Source organism: Equus caballus, chromosome 23 (genome assembly GCF_041296265.1).
Source record: "Equus caballus isolate H_3958 breed thoroughbred chromosome 23, TB-T2T, whole genome shotgun sequence".
NCBI lineage: Eukaryota > Metazoa > Chordata > Mammalia > Perissodactyla > Equidae > Equus > Equus caballus.
Window position 1 is genome coordinate 17057693 of NC_091706.1, and position 21033 is coordinate 17078725.

Sequence of the window (21033 nt, forward strand, 5' to 3'; positions counted from 1 at the left end):
CAAAATATTGGAAGAAAATAGAAGCAATATATATAACCAATAAAAGATTTATATATATAACATAAGGAAGTCTATAAATCAATAAGTAAAAACAAACATTTATTCTTATTCTTCACATGATAAAGATGCTTAACTTTATTATTAATCAAAATATCACTTTAACTGAATTATCAAAAATATAAAAGATTGATAAAATCCGACGTGGATGAAAATACAAATGAAAGGATATCCTCATACTGTTGGTGGCAGTGTAAGTTGATGAAGCATTCATGACACCTTTTCCCTCAACAATACATTTCCAAGTATCAATCTTTCTACGTAAGGTATTATTTGAAACAATTATCTGAAGACTTGGTAAAATTCTCAATGCCCATGGGAAGAAGAAAATAAATCACAGTTCACCAATAATAACAATGCAACTATTTGTATACTAATTACTAAATGCCAGGAACTTTGCCAAGCACTTCACACACATCGACTCTGTGTTATAACAACCTTATGAAGTGGGTATAGTTATTGCCCCTTTGCAGCCGGAAATACTGAAACATGAAAAGAGGAGAAGCTTGCTCAAAGGCACACAGCCCGTGGTGGGCAGAGCCAACTTTCAGACCCAAGTAGCCTGAGAGCAGACTTCTCGGAAGTACTATCAACTTGAATGCAGTGGATTCCTGGATGCTGATATGGAAAGATCTACAAGGCAACTTGTTCCCCTTAAAAAGACGCAGACAAAATTGGTATTATCATTTCTTTACGGAACCGAAAATGAATATATTTGATTCCATAATAAGTGAAGCTATGTATTTTTTTATTTACGTAGCCATATACATTCTAGACGGTTAAAGAAGGCTATTCCCAGGAGTGGAAACGGTAGTAGGAGAGCGGGGTAAGTGGAACTTTCACTTTAACTCTATATATTTCTAAACTGCTTAAAGTGCAAAAAACAGAAATGCATTTGTGTGTTACTGTTATAATTTTTTAACGTTATTTCTCTTTAAAAAATGGCGGCGGATTGGGGGGGCATATGGAAAAGTTTGTCCTTGCAGATGTTTCTACAACTGTGTTTCTGGCTTTTGGTCACATTTTTCCCTCTTTTAAAAGTTGATCCAAATATCTGTTAGACTCAACCTCCTAAACTTTCCAGAATGAATTGTTTTCAGCTCATATAAAAGGCTTTCACCTTCAACCTCTTTAGCTTTGGCCCCATTATGTTTATGACTATTTTTAAATAACAAAATTTTTGGTTGCTGTTGAAAGACATCGAGGAGATCATTTATTAGAGGAAAAACTTAACTGTGTGCCTTTAATCTGAGTTCAGAAAACCTGGCTCTGCATTCTGAGGCAGTGTAGTTCTCTGGTCAATTGGTAAGTGGAAACATCCACAGCTCGAATAGCAGATATGAGTGCACATCAGAGGTTTATGTGCAAGGACAGGAGGCTGCGGAGGGAATCTGCAGCCTATCAACACTGAATAACAGAAAGGGCTTCCTATTCTACTTCCTCCTGTGGGATCTCTTAGGGTCACCGAGATATTTACTCTAGAAGGAGAAATGATGCATCAGTACTTAGGGAATAAATATCACATGTGGACTTCCATCAGGAAATGCAAGTAATATAAAGCTGATGGCCTTAACTATTTGTCTCCAGTGTGACGAGTGCCAAGCCCTCTCCGCCCTTCTGGCTCCCTTATATTTTTTCCAGCCCTGTGCACCATCAGTGCCATCAGGCAGGGCTCCCAACATGGAGCGCTCTTGGAAGGCTTGGCAGCCCCTGTGCCCCAGGATGCATCCATTTCCCCTTCGTGCGCACTTCCACATCTTCAATGAGAAAAGGGAGCCAGGAAGCAACGTGAGAGCTAAATACAAGATCTGGTCACAGCACAAGCGAGAGCATTCAAAGGCCTGGATGCCTGTTCTGTTGGCAATAAATCTGCTCTGGAAAAGTCTTTGAGCCCCTTTTCAGTGGAAATTAAAATTAAAATAAATCAGAGGCAGCCTTAAAAGAAAAGGCATAAAACTATGTATTTACTTCTAAGAGTATTGATATAGACATAGACTAAATAGATTTGTTATGCCTTTTATGCATCCATATTAAACACACACATGAATAATCTCTATACAGATGGCCAAGCACTAACAGAGGGGCTTTATTTGGGGCTTCTGTAATTATGGTAACTAGATATTCAAGCAAAAAGCAAGAGGATGGTGTAAAGGCACAGAAATGAACATAGCAAAAAGGACTGCGGTAAATTCTACCTCTTGACATCTTTACTGAAAAAGGGCTTGTGGTCTATTGGATGCCAACAACAAGAGGCTTGAAATATCAAGCTTAAAAGTATCAAGCAATAATGAAAGATAAATTCTAGGTTAACACCAAGATAAGAGCCACCATCTGGCACTTCTGCCCACTTCAGAGCTGGACAAAGACACATATTTTGAGGCCATACCTTCAAAGGCAGAGAGGCAGAAACTGAAGATGCTCACAGGCAAAAGGGAAAGCCAAAATGAACCCTCCCAACTTAAACAACAACAATTGTTGAAAATAGTGTGGGAAAACCTACACATCCTAAGACATAACCTGGACAAAACGACCTCTGTCTATGGCCTTTACTTATCTGGAATAATTGGTAAAAGGCGGGTGGACTTTGATCCTGTCAGAAACTTAGAAAAGCTCCAAGATCTCTTTAACATTCATATATGAGCTGTCCTCCAAAGATTAACTATTTTCCAACCACCAAACTAAAGTGGATGAAGTTAAAAATTCTCTGTGGCCATTCATTCGGTCAATTCATATTTACTGAGTGCCAACTTTGGGCTTGGCACTGGGTAGGTAATGATGACCAAGACTAATGTGAACCCCGTTGGCGTGGCGCTCACAGTTGGGGCTACATGTTCTAGAGCGCACTGTGAGCACTTGGCACCGTGAATTGACAGAGCAGAGGAGCAACCCCATGAGGCTTCCAGTTCAATAGCCCAGTCTCCAAAGAACACACCCCAGCTCACGGGCTGTACTCTAACACCCGGGTTTAACTCATGAGTTTGCACTTGAGAGATCACCTTCCCATGGAAGCAATGCCAACAATTATGTTTGGATTCTCAGGTCAGTCCACAAAGCTTGAGGTGCCCTGCATCCAGCTGCAACATGATTTTAAGAGGTTTCTAGTCTGTATTACCCTGGGCCTTTCAAATCAACAGTACTATATTGTAGTTTATAATCATGACGCTGCCACCACGAATTGAAACAATCGATGCTGCAGACTGAAGCATGCAATGCTGGGGATGGGTAAAAAGGTGTAAATGCCCATGGGTGCGCTGGCAGCCCTTCTTCAGCCTCAACCTGTCTCCCCAACAAGGGAATACAAATGGGGGCAGAATCTTCCAGAAGATGCTTACGAGGGCAAGGATTACATTGGGAGTATCTTCTGCATATCAGCCACCGGCCTCTCACACGGTGTCTGCAGTTCCGGCCAAGGCTACGTACATTTCATACCGTTCCTACTCAGAAATCTCAACTGACACATTTCCTAGTTGTTTCTGGAAGTATAATAGTGTTTTTACATATTCTTACCTTTTGTAAGACGTATGTTTTTCAGCAGTAATCTCAGCTCTAATAGTATTTAAAATGCATTAACATGCATTAATTTTTAAACATCACTTTTTATGCAGTTTCAATTGCCCTCATTGCATGAGCCTTATCTTATCCTCTAGATGCCCCAAAATTATCAACTCATCATCTGACTAGCAAAACAAGAACCTGGGCTTAGGCCCATTTTGTTCAAACCATGGCAGTGATAGACGTGTAGCTGAAAATAGAAAAATGAACTATTCTAAACAAGTATGTGAGTCTCCAAGACAAATTTTTAAAACAATTTTATTTACGTTTAGGAATAAGGGAGCGAAACATACGCTATAGTAGTGACTGCCTGAAGGAAGTCATTTACTGGTTCTGTGACAAGGTTAAGCAAAATCTTTCTCACAATTCATTAAGGATACCCTTAGGTTATACTCTGAAAATGTAGTGCCTTAGCTGTAGCCACCCCAAATTATCCAAGTAAAATACTGCTTCAGTCTGAGTGCCAGAGCCTCTATACGAAATACAATCTTCTCTGCAACAAAATGTCTACCTTTTATTCTCCTCCATCACTGCGCTGTCGAGAATGTGCTCACTTTTACACATCATTCTGTCAGATGTTTTCCTAACACAAAGCTTGGGTGGACAGGGGCTCCAAATGTTGCTCCAAGAGTTCCCAAAGCTTTTGCTGAATTCTGAAAAGGACCTGGACATATCCTCTCACTGAAAAGCCCATGAGATGAAAAATCTCAAACTAAACCCTCAAGGCGGGAAAGAGACAGGGCTGGAAGCTGGCTTTCTCCAGTAAAATCTGTGCTTGGGGACATCCACTCCAAGTGTCTCTAAGGAAAGAAGTGCCAGATCAGAACAAGGAAAGCAAAAAGCCGTGGTGGTAGCTGACACGCAGAGGGTGGCAGCCTGGCCTGGACATGGGTGCCAGCTGAATATGGGGACCCAGGAAGGTCTCTGAAACAGTGGGTAAGTTTGGTTTGCAGTGCCTCTCCCACATCTTGTCACACTCAGAAAGAGACCTGGTAGCCCACGTTTACCCCATAGAATAGAGATTGCCGAAGAATGTGGAGGCAACAGCAGCATGAACATCCCTTGGGAACCGTTAGAAATGTCAATCTTCAGGCCCACCACAGACCTATTAAATCAGAAACTCTCGGGGTGGCCCAGAAATCTGTGTTTGCACAAGCCCTTCAGTACTTTCTGATGCAAAGTCGAGTTTGAGAACCACCACCGGGAGATTAATAAAATCACTGTAGTCAGACCCTCTCCCTTGCCTTATTTATCACTGGAGAATGACAGATCTCTCCTCCTCCAAAAGAAATGTCAGGGGTCGGCAGGCCAAGGGGGAGTCAGGAGGAGGTTTTGGGGCTTTCTTAGGCCCAATTTACCACGACTCCTGTCTGTTCATTCCGGGTTTAGGAATCTCAGTCACAGGCACCAACAAAGGGAGAGGCGAAAACGTCAGAAATAGATCCCATCCACCCCGGAGCCCAGAGTATGCTGAGCAACTGACCGCTACTTAAGCATTCAAGCAAGAACACTGACAGTACCTGCAATGTACCACACAGAGCAAGAAAACCCAGCAGCCTTTATCTTCAATGCAATTAAGACACCACTAAACCGTCTTCACAGCTTCCTCAAGCTAGTGGCTACTTCCCAGAGACCATACCAAATTCAACAATAAATATTAGTGAATACATAAGTTGAAACTCAGAGCAAATGCTTTTAAATCACTACAACTCTTGGCTATTTATATAACAGGAACATTTAAACAAGTTTTCCCCCTAAAATGAATTCTCAATCATCTAAAAGAGACCCATGATCTCTTCTTGGGTAACGCAGTGCCTAATTTTTAATCGAACACTGGGAACTTTTGCATTAAAAAATCCCCACTCATTCGCAAAGCTTTGATGTACCTCCAATGGCTCTTCTTATTCTGCCTCCCAACACTGTTCGAATTTCAAAAGATGAGAATCTGAAGAAGCAGCAGCAACACCAAAAGCATGCCACAGACGACCTGGAAGTCAAGTGTACAGCAGAAAGGACCTTTCTGCACAAAATACATGTGTCCATAACCAGCCTACCACCACTGGGCCTCGCCTGCCTTTCTGAAGCAAAAGGAAAACTCAGGCAGTGTTGCCTGTATCATTATTCGTCACTTGATACTCAAGAAACCAGTTCTGTGTCTTCTGGGACAAGGATTCTCATTGGAAAGTGGGCAGTGCTGAGTAATCAACATTATTTTGCTCTTTCTTGATTTGTAGTATCATATTCTTGTTGCTATTTTTTCAGCCTTAAAACCCAGTCATCGTAAATCTAGCTGCTTCCTTCTTTACTGGTAATTAGCATTAGTCATAAGCCAAAAATTATTCCACAGAAGAAGTAAAATAAACACAGCCCTTCTTACCTTTCATGCCAAACTTGGAGTGTCTTGCCAACTTCAACAGAAACAGCATTACCAGCAGACAAAATCCCACTACAGATGCAATGACCACCACAGCATAGACCTGGAGAAAGGACCAGAGGGCAGTTATGGCCTTGCTGACCAGTTCCCTAAACCCAGATGATAATGATGATGATGGTGACAGTTAATATTTATCGGATGCTTGCTACTCGCTCTTCTAAGAGCTTTATGTGTATCAATTCAGTTAACCCTCAACAACCCTATAATGAAGTATGTAGGTCCTGTTATTACCCCTGCTTTACAAATGAGAAAATCTAAGTTAAAGCTTATAAAAATGGAGGTCCAATTGATAATAGATAGAGATATAGATATTACATATATCTATTTCTCTCTCCTCTATCGACCTACCTACTTACCTACCCATCTGGAGAGAGAAGAGAAAAGAAGCGTATATGAAACAGGAATGACAAAATACTGATAATTTTTGAAGCTGGTGAAAGATACAGTGGGGTTCATTTTGCTGTTCTCTCTACCGTTGTGCATGTTTGAAAAGTGTCCATAATAAAAGATTTTTTAAGCTGGTTGTTGTTGCTCTTAGACGTTGGGGTGCCCTGCAGCAGTGAGCAGGCCTGGAAGGGAGCAGGAGGGCACTGGTGGGTGAGTTCAGCTTGTGAGAGCTCATTGGGCTGTAGACTTATGATACGTGCACTTTTATATACGTACGAGAGAGGTGAATACAAAGTTTTTTTAAATTTAAAAATGCAATTACAAGATGTGGATTCTGCAAGCAGAGGAGTAGATGCAGACCTGTGTGAATCCTGTCGCACCCTGAGCTGCAGATGACAGAGGCACAAGTGCATAACGCTAAGTACATATTAACACTTTGGAAATAAAGATGGAAGCGGACCTGTGAACCGCCTTCCATTCCTGCTGCTCACCCCAAGTGGTCCTGCTTCCAAGAAAAGTTTGATTCTCTAAACCAGGAGTTGGCAACCTTGCTGTAAAGGGTCAGATAGGAAATATTTTAGGCTTTGGGGGCCATACAGCCTCTGGTGCAACTACTCAGCTCTGCTGGTCGAGCATGAAAGCAGGCAGACAGCATGTGAGCAAATGTGCACAGCTGTGCTCCAGTACAACCTCATTTGCAAAAACAGATGGACAGCAGATTCAGACAGTGTGCCGACTCCTGCTCTAAACTATCTTAGATGTCCACGCTGACTTAGATGCTCAAGCTTCTCTGTTTGTTTTAATCTGCATAACAATCCTTAAGACAGATATCATTATCCCCATCTACAGTAATCATTGGTGCTGTTTCCCAAACATTTCTGTTTTTCTCTGTTTCTCTTCGTAGGACTCACTTCCCGGCTTCTTTATGATGAGATGGGTTCATGTGACTAGTTCTGGCCAATGAGTTGAGACTTGCATCACTGCCAGGCAGAGGACCTCATTGCTACTGTGAGATCTTAGATTTAGGCAGTGGTTCTCAACCAGGGATAATGATGCACCCAGGGGATGTTTGGCAATTTGTGGTTGTCACAATGAGGGAGAAGGTGCTACTGGCATCGAACGGGTCAAGGCCAGGGATGCTGCTAAACATCCTCCAGTGCCAAGAACAGCGTCTCACAATGAGGAATTATTCATCCCCAAATGTCATAGGGCCAAGGTGAACAAACCCTGCTCTCGGGCTGTCTTTGTCTCTGCCATAATAAATACTAAGTTTCTAAAAAGTGGCTGCCTTGTCAGCCTGGTCTTGGAATGAGGATGAGGCTGACAGAGCTCCCAGACAATACATGTAATCAAGCAAGAAATAAAGCCTTGTTGTTTTAACTCACTAAAACTTGGGGATTTTTGTTACTGCAGCATAGCTTATCCTGATCGATACCCTCGTCTCACAGTGAGAGGCAGTAAAGAGTGGCGATTAAGAACATGGGTTCTTCCTGGTTTTGAAATTTAGATTTACTACTTATTAGCTGCATGACTTCAGAATTACTTAAGCTCTCAGCATCTCATAATCCTCCTGGGTAAAATAGGGAATGTAATAATTCTACCTTTCAGGTTGTTGTAAATCCTCAAAGAGTTAATGCAGATAATAGGCTTAGAACAGCAGCTACTACAATATATAATAAATCAATGTTGGCTGTGATAATGATTATGATGATGAAAAACTGAGATTTAGAAAAAAATAAAGAAGCAGTCCAAGGTCACACCTCTCAAGCTTGGGATTCGAACCAAAGTCTGCCCAAGTATAAAGCTGTGATCTGTCCATTACATGGTCTCTCCAAAGCACGTGGCTAAGAATGAAGGCAGGATAATAAAAACACACGGCTAATCCTCCTGCAGCACCTTCTCTGGTGTCAGACGAGGACAGCATTAAATACGTCACAAAGCACAGAAAAGAGTGCACGCCAAGACCTGGCCAGGGCTGAGCAAAGGTGTGCCAATTCTCTGCTCTGAACGTCAGCGGTGAGTGCCCTCCCAGAGGAGGCTTCCGGCGACGTTTGAGGACAGACGAACTCTGACTCCACGGCCCATCTATAGACAGAGCGGTGGCGATTCCTAAAAGGCCAATATGGGTCAACTTGCTCTGACCAAAACTATTTCTCTCTAAATTACCTAATGATTTGGGGTGTTTTGTTAAATCTTTATTTCTAACTAACATTTTCATGGGAAAGAGATCGTGGTATTTTAGCTCTAAGTTTCTCTTCCTTATAATTAAACTCTATACTTCTACAGATAGAAGGGGGATACCTAAACGAACAAGTTCCAACTCTATGGTATAGATGAGGAAACTGGGATGGAGAGAGGTTAGGGGACTTCTCTGAGGCCCAGACCTCTGTGGTACCGACGTATAGTCTTGTACCACTTTGGAAAGCACAAGCCTGGCATCCAGGAGACCCGGGTCCCTGAGTTCGCGGGATACCTTGCCTTTACCAGCTGTGAGAGCAACCGATGCTTCACTTCTCCAAGCCTCCGTTTCCTCATTTGCACATGGGGATAATAACTGCTGCCCAGCCTTCTTGAGATCCTTATAGGATGTTTAAGTCAACCTGGAAATGGGCAGGGGTTCTAGTGCTGAAGAGCAGCTAATAATCCACTGAAAAATACTGAAACCTATTGAAGCAGTTCTCAATACATGGAACCCTTTAATAAAGACTCCTGTGATGATAAGAAGAATCACTTCCTCAAAAGGAGACTGTGTGATAAACACAGAGCTTTGCGTGTTATACGTGTGTTCAGACGGCTGTGGTCTCTACCTGGGAGACAGGCAGAGGTGAGTTTACGTTTGTTTGGTCGGTCGGTTGGTTGTTTGATTGTTTTTTATCTGAGGATATCTCTTAGCACAGAAAAACGAGGTGCCCTCCTCCAAAAATCCAGCAAGATTCGTGAGGAGCCCTTGCTGGAACACCAAGGTGTTTGAGTCTGTCTTCAAAGGCTCTGACAACACCTTTACCCTTCGTATCAGCTCCCTGCCTCTGACACTTTTCTAGTCTAATGGTCCTGGGATCAGGGACTGTTTATGTATCAAATATCAGATCCACTCACAAGTTTTAAATTTTCTTTAAACTTCTACAAAACATTGCCTTGCACCTCTCATGCAGATTTCCCAGAAGGCCTCAGGTGGAGCCACAATGTACAAACTTTCAACAAAGATTATTTTCAATGATCTTGCCTCCCAGCGACCCAATCAATTCAAACATCATTGAGATACACCAACTTGGGGCTTGCATTTAGCATTTGGGTGCAAAAGAAAAAACTGAAGTTGGCATATATTTTTAGTAACTGGGATACATACACATCTGTGGGCTTAACAGATGCCGCTCGTATTCCTTCTGTATACGAACAACTTTCTCCCACCAGGAATCATTAAGTGGTTGGGTATGAGAGTAACAATGGAAATGAGCGTGCAAGGCAGGGAGGGGAAAATATGCTGCAGGTGACTTAGCATGGCCTTTGTCCTTGCCACTTCAATGCAATGCACACAGCCCGCTGTGGGAGCGCATGTGTGTGTGTGCGTGTGTGTGTCTCCACAGACTGAATGTGCACATTTTGAGTTGCAGCTGAGCTGCGTCTGTTTATGAGGCTCACCTTCCCACCCCTGGCCCTGGTTTAAACACAAACACATCTCTTTGTTACTGCACCAGACCCCTCACTCATCACCCCACTTCCAATCTCTCTGTTCTGCATGCAGCCATTCTACCGTGTTCATCGTTAGTCTAACCCATCTACAGTTCTTACTGAGGACCCCGGGGGCCAGGCACTAGTCTAGGGACTAGGGGTACAGCTGGAAAAACACTGACTCGGTTGCCTATACTAAGAATCTTATGAAAGAATCCAGGAAAGGGGAAAAGACATCAAATAAGTACACAAATAAGCAAAGTAATTACAGACGATAATAACTGCTCAGAAGAAAATGAAGCAGGTGATGGCTGCCTGCTGACTATCCTAGCTAAAGCCATGTGATGACTGACAGGAAGTGCATGCCTTCTAGAGGGAGCAGCATTATAAAGGCTGTGAGACAAGAGTAAGGCCAGAACATGCAAGAGGGCATTAAAAAAAGACAGGTGATAAGCAATGAGAGATGTGGGAGATGAAGTCAGAGAGACAGAGGAGGGCAAGGTGTGTGGGGCCTTGTGAGCCGCCACGAGGAGTTGGGCTTTTATAATAAAAGTTTTATTACAATTGCATTGGGAAGACTCTGAGGAGGATAATAAGAGTCATCCAGTTTGTGCTCTAAAAAGGTCACTCGGCCTGCTGTGTGGAGAAAGGCAGGAAGATCACAAGAGTGGGGGGCGGGGCACGTAGGAGGCTGCAGAGTCTCCGGGAACAAGCAATTGTGGCAAACTTTCCCTGTAAAGGGCCACATAGTAAGTGTTTCCAGCTCTGCAGGCCATACAGTCTTTGCAGCAACTACTCCACTTGCCATTGTAGCACCAAAGTAGCCACAGATGATATGCAAACAGACATGACTGCGTTCCAATCAAACTTTATTTATGGACGCTGACATTTGAATTTCATAAAATGTTCACGTGTCACAAAAATCACTCTTCTTTTGAGTTTTTTCAAACCACTTAAAAATGTAAAAACTATTCTTAGCCTGCAGACCACATACACCCAGGCGGCAGCAGCATGGGGTGGCCTGCAAGTGGCGCTGGGGCGGGGACACAGGCAGTGGGTGGGTTAGGAGTGGAGGAGGAGGCGGGGCTCACAGCACGTGGGATGGAGAGGGGAGAAGGTGCTGAGGCTGCCCAGGCTCTGCTGGGAGCCCGCGGCCCGCAGAGCAGCCCCAGCCATCCTGGCATGGCCTCCGTTGTGCAGTGAATCCAAGCTCCTGCCCTGTGTTCCCAGGCCTCGCGACCTGGAACGGCCGTCTGCACCAACCTTGCCTCAGCCTGCCGCCCTTCTTCCTGCTAACCTTCCCGTCAAGACTGTTTTCCAGTCTGCAAGCTCTTGTCCACCCACCCAAAATGCCCTTCCTTCCGTGTCCTACACAGGCCGCGCAAAATGCTGCCTGTCCCTCCAAGACGTCTGCGGCTCTCGCAGCAGGAAGGAGCGAGCACCTGGCTCTGTTTCCACCTTTCCCATCACATTCCTCAGCCTCTCTTTGTGTTTTAGGTGCTAGTGTTCATTGACATCTCACGTCTCTGAACGAAGTATGAGCTCCTAAAGGAAGACTTGGTATTTAGCTCATAATTTTATATCCTCCCACTGCCAGTCCCTTCCAGAACCTACTAGATTCCTTACATTTGGTGGGCACTGAAAGTTTCATTAAAATATTTAAGGAGGGGGCCAGCCCCTTGGCCTAGTGGTTAAGTTCAGTACACTGTGCTTCATAGGCCTGGGTTCGTGGGTTTGCAGGTTTGGATCCTGGCCACAGACCTACACCACTCATTAGCCATGCTGTGGTGGTGACCCACATGTTAAAACTAGAGGAAGACTGGCACAGACGTTAGCTCAGGGCTAATCTTCCTCAACAAAAAAAAAATTTAAGGAGACAGCTGTGAAGGTGTGGAAGACAGGAGTAATTATTCATGTCCCTGAAGGAAAAAGCTGATTTCTTGCTCATCTAGATAACCTTTCGAAGGACAGGTACTTAAAGTAGGAACCACCAGCAATTAAAGCGGCACACAAGAGGAGAAGCAATGAAGTCAGAGGCTACAGTGGACCTTTATCACTTCTCTTAAACCTTTCGATCAATTCCTCCAAACTTCAACGTCCTATTTACACCTGAACGATAAACATGTTTGGTTGAAACACATGCACTGAAGCAGCTCTCCTCCTCCAACATTGAAGCCTCCAGAGTACTCAGAGCCAATCTAGGAAACAGCTCTTTACCCCACTCACCGAGAGGTGTTCCCGACCGGTATTGTCAGCAACGTCTGTGGAAGGGATGTTGTTACTTCTGTTCGTGGTGTCCCCAATGTCATTTGCTGCAGTCCCATAATCTTAAATTGGAGAAAAGGGAAAGAGAAGGAAGCATGAAGTTGTCATTAGGCTGCCAACAAACACGAGGCCACACTTTGACCCAGAATGAAGCAAGACAAATGGCAAAGATTCCAAACCACTGACAGCCTGGCTGGGGAGGAGCAGGACCTGGCTGTTGAGTTAAATCCATTGTAGCATAGAGACGGCGTGATGCCAAAATTGGATGCAACCCACATCTTTACATCACTGTTTTCTTGGTCAAATTCTAAACCAGGTTTAGAGTTTTTCTTTGCACATAAGAATATAGCCCTTTTTAATGAAGTACCTAATACAAATGTGAAAGAGAATCGATCATCTAAGAGCCACAGATTTATAGACCTGGAATGGTTTTTAAGAGATTAAGTCTAACTGCCAGTTTTACAGCTGGAGAATGTCAGCTGAGGAAAATTAAATGGCTAGTCTAAGGTCACCTGAGAAGAAGGTGGCAGAGCCCAGACATGAACCTAACTTGAAATCAGCAACACTGATTCCCAGGGCAGATGCATCTTATTTGAGGACGAGGCAGCGACTCGAGATGAAATGTGGAAGCGGCATCGATGTGGAACTTGGGTCCCCATAGGAACTTTTTTGAAGAGTTCTGAATCACCAATATTTCAGATTCAGAATTAATAGATAGGGAACTGCACGAACACAACATCTAGAATTGTAAGGATATGTTGCCAAATTAGCATGTCTCAAATGTAGCTGTCATCTTTTGAATCAATTTTAGTCTACATGGATCAGGATAGAAATAAGTGACTGATCTGTTTTGTGGATAGCCAAAATTTTATTAATAATATTACATATAAAAGGTCATAGAAAATTCTTGGTAAATTTATTGCAGACAATACTGTTTATAAATGTTTGGTATTTTTATTCTAAATAGATATCATGCCTTCAATTTCCATCCTAAACAAACAAGCTCATCAAGTGAGCCTGGGCTCAACTTCCTTTGGTAAAATTATCATGTTGGCCTCAGGGCAATCAATATAAATTGCATTTTTATTAACAGAGTGTTCCTTTGAATGTGAATGAAAAGCAACAGAAAAAGCATCTATTTTCTATCAGTTTGCTGTTTTATTAACTCCAAAACTACATTCTCACCATTTCCATTTTGAATATATTAAAACTTAATTTCAAGCACTAAGAGCGAGCATTTATTTGCATATTTTTCCCACTTCATATTAAATCCAGCCACTCATGCCAAATTAAATCCTTAGAGAATCTATGGTTTAATATCATGACTTTTTGACCCAAAGATCCAAAGTGGGATCTGAACTCAATAGGAAGATAACATTTTTAATGTCTTGAAGTTACCGCAAAGAAGTCTAAAACATAATTTTAAAATGTAAAATCACAATTTAAACGTATTGCTCTGTGACATGATTTGAGATGCTCTTCCTTTAAACTATATCAAGACAAATAAAAACAAAAATACACAAATCACATGCAGAAAAATCATCCAAACCACAGTGTGAAGGATATGTAGCTTAACATGCACAAAGTGGGTAGAGACAAGATAATTCCCCAGTTAAAAATAGCTCAAGTTAAATACACACACATATGATAAACATATAAACACAGAATCATTTTTTTAGAAAAAATAAAATGTCAATGTGTATATATAAATATAAAATTAAGGAATAGAATATTCTATAAAGTAAAGGTATAAATATAACATTTTAGTTCATCCAACTTTTAATCAACCTTAAATTTCAAGCCAAGTCTTGAAATTTAGCCTGCCACTTGCCCAAACAGAAGCCCCCTAGTCATGAAGGTTGTTTGAAAATCTATTAAAGATGGGTTTTCACACCTAGTAAAACATCCCTGGCATTCAATTAAAATAGCAAAATATAGATAAGGTATTCCCTTAAAAGCTAATACAATGGACCTTTTGGTTTCTCCGCTTCCACATTCCTGAAAGAACCCCATTTTATTTCAAAGGTTTACCACATCCTCCTGGGAAGCTGATCTAAACTCCAGGGGTGGGTCTAGTCAGTCAAGGGTTAACCCATGGTTCCTATCAGTAATAGAGGCAAGAGCGGCCCATGACCCAACTGGGTCTTGAATCTGATTCCAGGAGGGCTCTGTGCAGGTTGCTGGGGAAGTTCTCTTTCTTCTGGGACACTTTCAGGAGCTCTCCCTTTTCTCCCATCCATGTGGATGACAGCACAGATGACAGCAGGGCTTCATCTCTTAACCATAGGGGGACCAGCCTTCAGTGAAGCCGGCACAATGGACAGGGGGTGTGGGTATGAAAAAAACTTGAGTCCTTGATGACATACTTGAGCTGCTGGTTTAACCAACTCTAAAGCATGCCCTGCCTTGGAGGTTCCTGCCTGCGAGCCAAACTTCCTTATTACACAAGAAACATAATTTTGAATTGAGTTTACTGTCATAGCCAGAAACTGATACACCTCCCTTTTCTTGGTAGTCATAGCTTTTAAACAGGTAATTAGTTCCCAATTACGGAAACAAAATGTCTGTTACAGCGGAATGGATTTACCACTTCCAAGAACAGCGCATGAGAGAGAAAATGCTATTTACAGGCACTGGAAATATCAAGGGAAGACAGCCGTCAATATTGAATGATTTTTGAAATATTATTTGACCCATGTAATGCTTGAGGTGTATATTTAACTGAGCTTAAAGGTCTTCTTTTAGTTGATTGATTTCATTCTAGACAAACATTTTTAAAAAATACAAAATAAAGACAACATGATAGCTACCTTCATAAATTACATCAGGATAATTTGGATTTGTACCTAAAAAGCAAAACAAAGCAAAGATTTGTAAGTATGCATTTGGTGTTAAAAAATTACTAACTTAATACCCACTAAAATGAGCTAAATATATATTGAAGTTTTCGTGACTGAGTAGATTGTTTGATAGGACAGGCAGATAACCTGAAATTCTTGGTTTGCTTCATGTTAATTCTGTTCCCTCCCAGTGCCACCACCTCTACCCCTCCGAGAAAGAAAACAGAAGAACAAATGGAAATCGCAGATCACTTTAGCTGAAAAAACTTCAGCAATGAACGAATCATGAACATTTCTTTTTTGCACCACTTCTGTTTTAAAGTGGGCCATTTTAATTGCAATTTTGCATTTTTGTTCCAGAGACAGATCATTTCTGTACCACTTTTGCTATTCTCTGATGGTTTGGGGTTATGTTCAAACTATGGTGAGGCAGGTCGATTTGTGTTCACAAACATATCATTAACCAGCCTGTATAATGATATTTAAAGCACAATTTTGTTCTCCCCTTAGTCTTTGGTGGGGGGGGGGGGTCCAAGGCTAAATAAACCCTTTTGTTTGCCCTAATACGGCACAGAAAACTAAATGCTGTTTCTCTGTTGAAATTGTTTATGTATAAGAGATTATAAATAAATGTATGTCAGAAAGAAACACAAAAGTATACCCACTTAATTCTTTTGGATGACTCTGTAGTCATCAAGATAATCAGAATATTCTATTTTAGAGTATTCCCATGAGGTTTGCAAAAATATTTTTAATCTTTTTTAAAAAATCACTGTCAACAACAACTGGTGGCAAAAACATTTGCTACTTATTCTCCAATCAGAACTAACTGGTCTCTATACAAAAGCCTACTTGGAAATAAAATTAAATTTTGATATACCATTTAAGTGATTACCAAATGAATTTCCAAAGCTGCCTCCTAAGCTGTTGGTCCTCACTTACCATGTGAAGAAGTAAAACTTGCAAACCATACAGCTTACTCAGTTCTCATTTCACTTCTGAGCCCTTAGCAGAAAAATACTATTTAAAATAAAGTGAAACTTGAGCCAATTTTCTGTTTACATATTCCCGAGTGAATAATAAAGATTAGTCTAAATGAAGAACCAAATAAAAGTGGCCTTAATGTTCAAATGAGAATTTTAACACAGAGCAAGCAGAAGAATACCCCTTTTAGCAGGGAAAACTTAAGTAGATGGCTGTGCACTCCGATTCAGGGATGCTGAATCCTGAACCCATTCTTTGTACAACTCCAGGGGGCGCCATTCAGCCTACAGTCTATGTGAATGGCACTACCTGAGACTGTGCAGTGCACAACCTGTGCAGTCACATGTGATGGCCTTGCATCAATTCATGCAAAGTCATCAAATCCAGTGAATTTCAATTGCATTTTGAGTTTTATTATCCCAAATGACATTTCAAAGTAGTTTTGAGTTATAATATGTCAATATGTATTGTCAGAATTATTTGTAGCTGATGTGACACCCTGAGAAGGCCTTGAAAGCTGCCCTGCCGTTTGAGGAGTAATTGACTGAATACAGGAGCAGGAAATCCCAGTGGCAGCCCTGGTGCTGCCATTTGCAGGGTGCCTGCCCATCCTCTGAAGTCCTTTCCCTTTGCAAAGTCCCTGGACCAAATGGCGCCACTCCCTGTGAGGATTTCCTACCCCTGCTGAAGGAAATGCTCTACAACCCCAAGTGAGCAAGTCATTGTTTCAACTGCTCAGCAATCCATTACTTTAGAAGACCCCACTTTGGCCCTGTTCTCACTGAGCCCTCGACATACAGCCTGAATCTGCAAGGCTGCCTGCCCACTAGAGTCCACTCATCACTTCTAGACCTTGCTCCAGTGCCCTGGACCCAGAATTCCCTCCCCACAGGCCCCACACCCACTTCCTAGGCCTGGCCAGCCTTTCCCCTACATCCATCAGCCCACAGGTGGCCATAGCACCAGTATGAGCACCCTCTGACCCCAGATCCAAGGGAGGGGTGAGGGCTGAGGCAGGTCAGGTGGGCTGGGGGGTCCACAATCACATTCATGAAGCCTCTCATTTTAGATTCAGAGTCACGGGACAGGGGCCATGGCTGGGGACCAGCTCTACCAAAACCACTACATTCCAGCCTGGAACTCCAAGAGTCTGAGAATTCGATCTCCAAACCCAGCCTCCCAGGTCATCATAAACACTTTCGTGCCAAGGTAGGAGGATAGAACCCATTTTATTTAACAATTCATAAACTTGATTTTGTAAGTATTTGGGTGTAAGTACGTGGACGTTCATTGGTACTAGGGTGACCAACCATCCGCACTGCCCGAGACGAGGGGACCCTGCGTCATTGGACTTTATGCTTTAAAACTGGGATAGTCCCAGGCAAATTCTTGCTGTTTGCCCAGCAATGAGGGCCTTTCCCAGATGCACTTCTAGTGTAAACCGGGACGAGTCGGTCACCCTGATTCGTTCTCATGCCCTCAGGGACGCTGCACGGGTGAGAGGGGCGCCTGCAGTCACCACTCGCTTATACACACACAATTCCATGAGAAAGTAAAAAGCCTGAGGATTCAGAGCCAGACTCATGTAAGCGGCACACTGAAAGGGCCTCAGTGAAGGTGACAGGCGTCCAGGCTCAATCAGCTTCACGGCAGACAGGGAACACCCAAACACATTACTCACGCAGAGCCCCCAGAAAGATCTGAGAACATTGAATCAGTGCAGTGTAGCAAATGCCAGGTATAGAAAAATGGGATTTAGGGTGGCATGAAAAGTAAGTAGGTTAGCCCATCCTCTGAATAAAGGTCATTTTCCAGACTTATGATTCATATCAGAGCATGCCTTTCCCACCACGTTCACCAGCAGAAGCTTTAGATCACATCACTCTATTTTCCTAACTTCATTTTCCCAGATGTAGGAGAAGCATTGTCACTTTTCTTTTGTTGTCAAGAATAGCCAAATTTAGTGCAAGAACATGAATCTCGCAGAAAGACACTGTGGGAGGAACAATAATGGGTTTTTCCTGTCTAGTATACTGAACTATGTCTGATGAGGGCCCACTCGCCACAAGAAAGAAATGCCTGTCTGTGCACAGAGGTTTAGGACGTCTGGCACATGGGAGAGTGCACAACCTAGAGGCTATGAAAATCAAGGGTCACATCACTCCAGCTGACCCCAGATCATTAAGCACAGTGTTTTGCTTCTAGCAACTTCTCAGTCAAGCCAACCTCCCATGATGTCTACATTTTAGTAGTGAGGTGGTTGTTAACATCATTTTAAATGCAGACACAGAAAACAAAATCACCACTGGCTTTTTAGACTTCTGGCAAAGGTCAGATTCTGAAAATATCCTACCATTTTTGTCTGATTTCTAACTGGTTCCTTTGACTTAGAGTAAATGCATTCTCTATGGATCGTCATACGCTGAAGGGAGGAACCTCTGTTGGAGATATTCACACTAAACGTGGAGGAAAGAGAAACACTGGCTGTGAGAGAAAAAAGCCAACAAAGAGAGAAGGAAGGGAAGACCGTGACCAGCGTGGACTCGTGCGGTGCGCTGCAGTGCGGTCTGGGCGGGGTGATGCTTCCCTGGACCTTGTCCTGGTAGCTCTCATTCAGTGAGAAGCCTCAGGTGCAGGAGGTGGTGTCAATCCCTAAAGCTTCAGTCGGGCATCTCCAGAAGAAAACACGGGAATCCGAGGACTCCACTAACCGCACGGGCATTCCAAACAAGCAGCAGCCTGGTTTCTCCCGGCACAGCTCCCTCAGCGCAGAAACTGCAACTCCTCCCCAGCCAGAAGAAGACGCGCTGAGTGCAAATGTCTGCTTGTCTGATCGTCAAGTTCTGGTTTCTGAAAGGTTTGTTGAGCATCTCCAGGTGCTCCCTCCCATGTGCTTTGTTCTCGACCTAAGGCGTGTTGTCAGGAACCAGGGAAAGAGTACTAACAGGTCCGAGCACAGCCTGAGCTTCCCACTGAAAGGAGCAAGGAGACTGTTTCAGAGCCCCATGTGCACTCCTGACCAAGTTCCGTAGATGTGTGACGCCTGCACCTCCGAGAGACAGACCCTAAGAGCATTTAGGCTTCCAAACGTGGATGATAAAAATCACTTTTTTCCCCTCCACCAATATCAACCAAAGCACTTCCCCATCCTCTGAATTCCATGCTAAATGACTCAAAGTCAGCACCTTTTGACTTCCATCTTCCCATCTCAGTTACAGCTCGTGAGTAAATCTTACGACTTTAGGCAAATCTTCATGAACAAATCTTTATGCCTTTTTAACTGTAAGACTCTATAGCTAAAGGATATAAACACTTGTAGGATCAAAAGAGATGTGGGAAGATAGGTCAGCTGACAGTAGGGTTCGCTTTCCATTCTGCTGCAAAGATAAAGATAACGATAAGGCAGGGAAAATATCTGTTTCCTTCCTGTAAGCTTTTAGTGTCTCTCTAATGCCCTAAGGGAAAAAAAAAGAAAGATTTTCCTTTCAATTCTATTTGCGGACTCCATTTAGTGTGATCTTGAAAAATATTTCAAAGAATTCCATATGATAAAGCAATAGCAAAAGATGTGTTCTTTTCAAATGAATTGCCCTTGCTTTGTTAACAGTGTTTTCTAGCTCATGGCAGTCTGCCTTTTGATTTCCAGATCCTTCTCCTCTGCCCTTTCTGAATGGTAGGCTGAACTCAGGGCCCGAACACATTGGGGGTTCCGATGTCTGGGTTCCATTTCTGGCTGGACCGCTAAGGTGCTGTGCAGCACTGGGGGCCTCTTCACTCCCTCTGTAACAAAGGAGTCTTCCGGACTGCAGGAGAGGATAATAGCATTGGCTTTGGCAACTCCTTGGGAGCTTCAGGAAGCATAATTAATTAACATTAGTACTCTTGAGGCGTAAAAAGCTATTTAAGTATAAATCTTAATTATCATGATTATTATGAGTCTATGGCCAAACCATACTCTTCTGGGTTATTTAAGGCAGAAAAGCAGGTAGAACTTTCTTTCCTTTCACTCCCAAGTCAAGAAAGAGATCATGACAAATGGCCTAAGGGACAAGTAGTGGAGGGCTTTATATTTTCCTAATGTGTAACATTTGCAGAAAGTTCCTCTCCCTACATTCTTTGGCCTAACTACACCAAATCTAAATCTGCCAGTTTGAGGGCAATTCTAAGCGCTACGGAGAGCTCTAGTTCATCCAAACGTCATGAATCTTTTGATAAAACAGCACGAATGAGAAGCTGTGGGGAAAACTCTTCCAATATTTATAGTTTGTTCCTGACATGCATTTTGCATAGGAGAGAACTGCTCCCGAATTAGGAAGCATAAGTCACTAACTCCCACTGCTTGTGTGAATGAGCATTCTTGAGCTATGACATTCTTCCTGAATGAGTGGGCCATAAAGACACTCTTTATGTACTGCCTGAAGAATGAGATGCTTTAAAGCACCGGTATTTTATCATCTAGTGCTCTGGCTAGGTTTGTTCCAAGCCTCAAGTAATAATCACTTGGGTGATGATTTCGAGAAAAGAATCTACTCTTAAATAGTCAACATGTTCATGTTTGTAGAAATATCTGACCTTGAAAATTCTTGGAACTTGTGCTATCTGATCAGAAGATGCTAGCAAAGGCTCCAGGTTTCTTCCTCATAACACTCACAAGCAATCTCTCTGCCATTAATTTCTGCTTAAAAAGACGCCCTTTCCACTCCTAATCTCCACTCAGTCTCCATGCACACTTTCGTGTTCATGAAAAGACCTCTCTATATGTAGGATTGAATTCCAGTGACAGCCACATAGTGGATCAATTTCACCTTAGACAAGTCTTATTTTTGGCCTGTAAGCTAAATAGGA

The 21033-nt window shown here is 42.7% G+C and overlaps 1 protein-coding gene across 43 annotated transcripts in view; it reads right to left on the minus strand.

Annotated features, from left to right (window-relative positions):
• Nucleotides 1-21033, minus strand: part of NTRK2 (neurotrophic receptor tyrosine kinase 2) — a 345316-nt gene that overhangs the window by 262152 nt on the left and 62131 nt on the right. For 38 of the 43 annotated variants that reach the window (XM_070248576.1, XM_014735383.3, XM_070248573.1 and 35 more), the window contains 3 exons: nt 15175-15210; nt 12326-12426; nt 5987-6086 (listed from right to left, as the gene is read on the minus strand). In XM_070248576.1, coding sequence (XP_070104677.1) covers nt 5987-6086; nt 12326-12426; nt 15175-15210 — 237 coding nt within the window. The remainder of the gene's footprint in view (nt 1-5986; nt 6087-12325; nt 12427-15174; nt 15211-21033) is intronic. The other 5 variants (XM_070248579.1, XM_070248575.1, XM_070248583.1 and 2 more) reach the window with 1 other exon arrangement.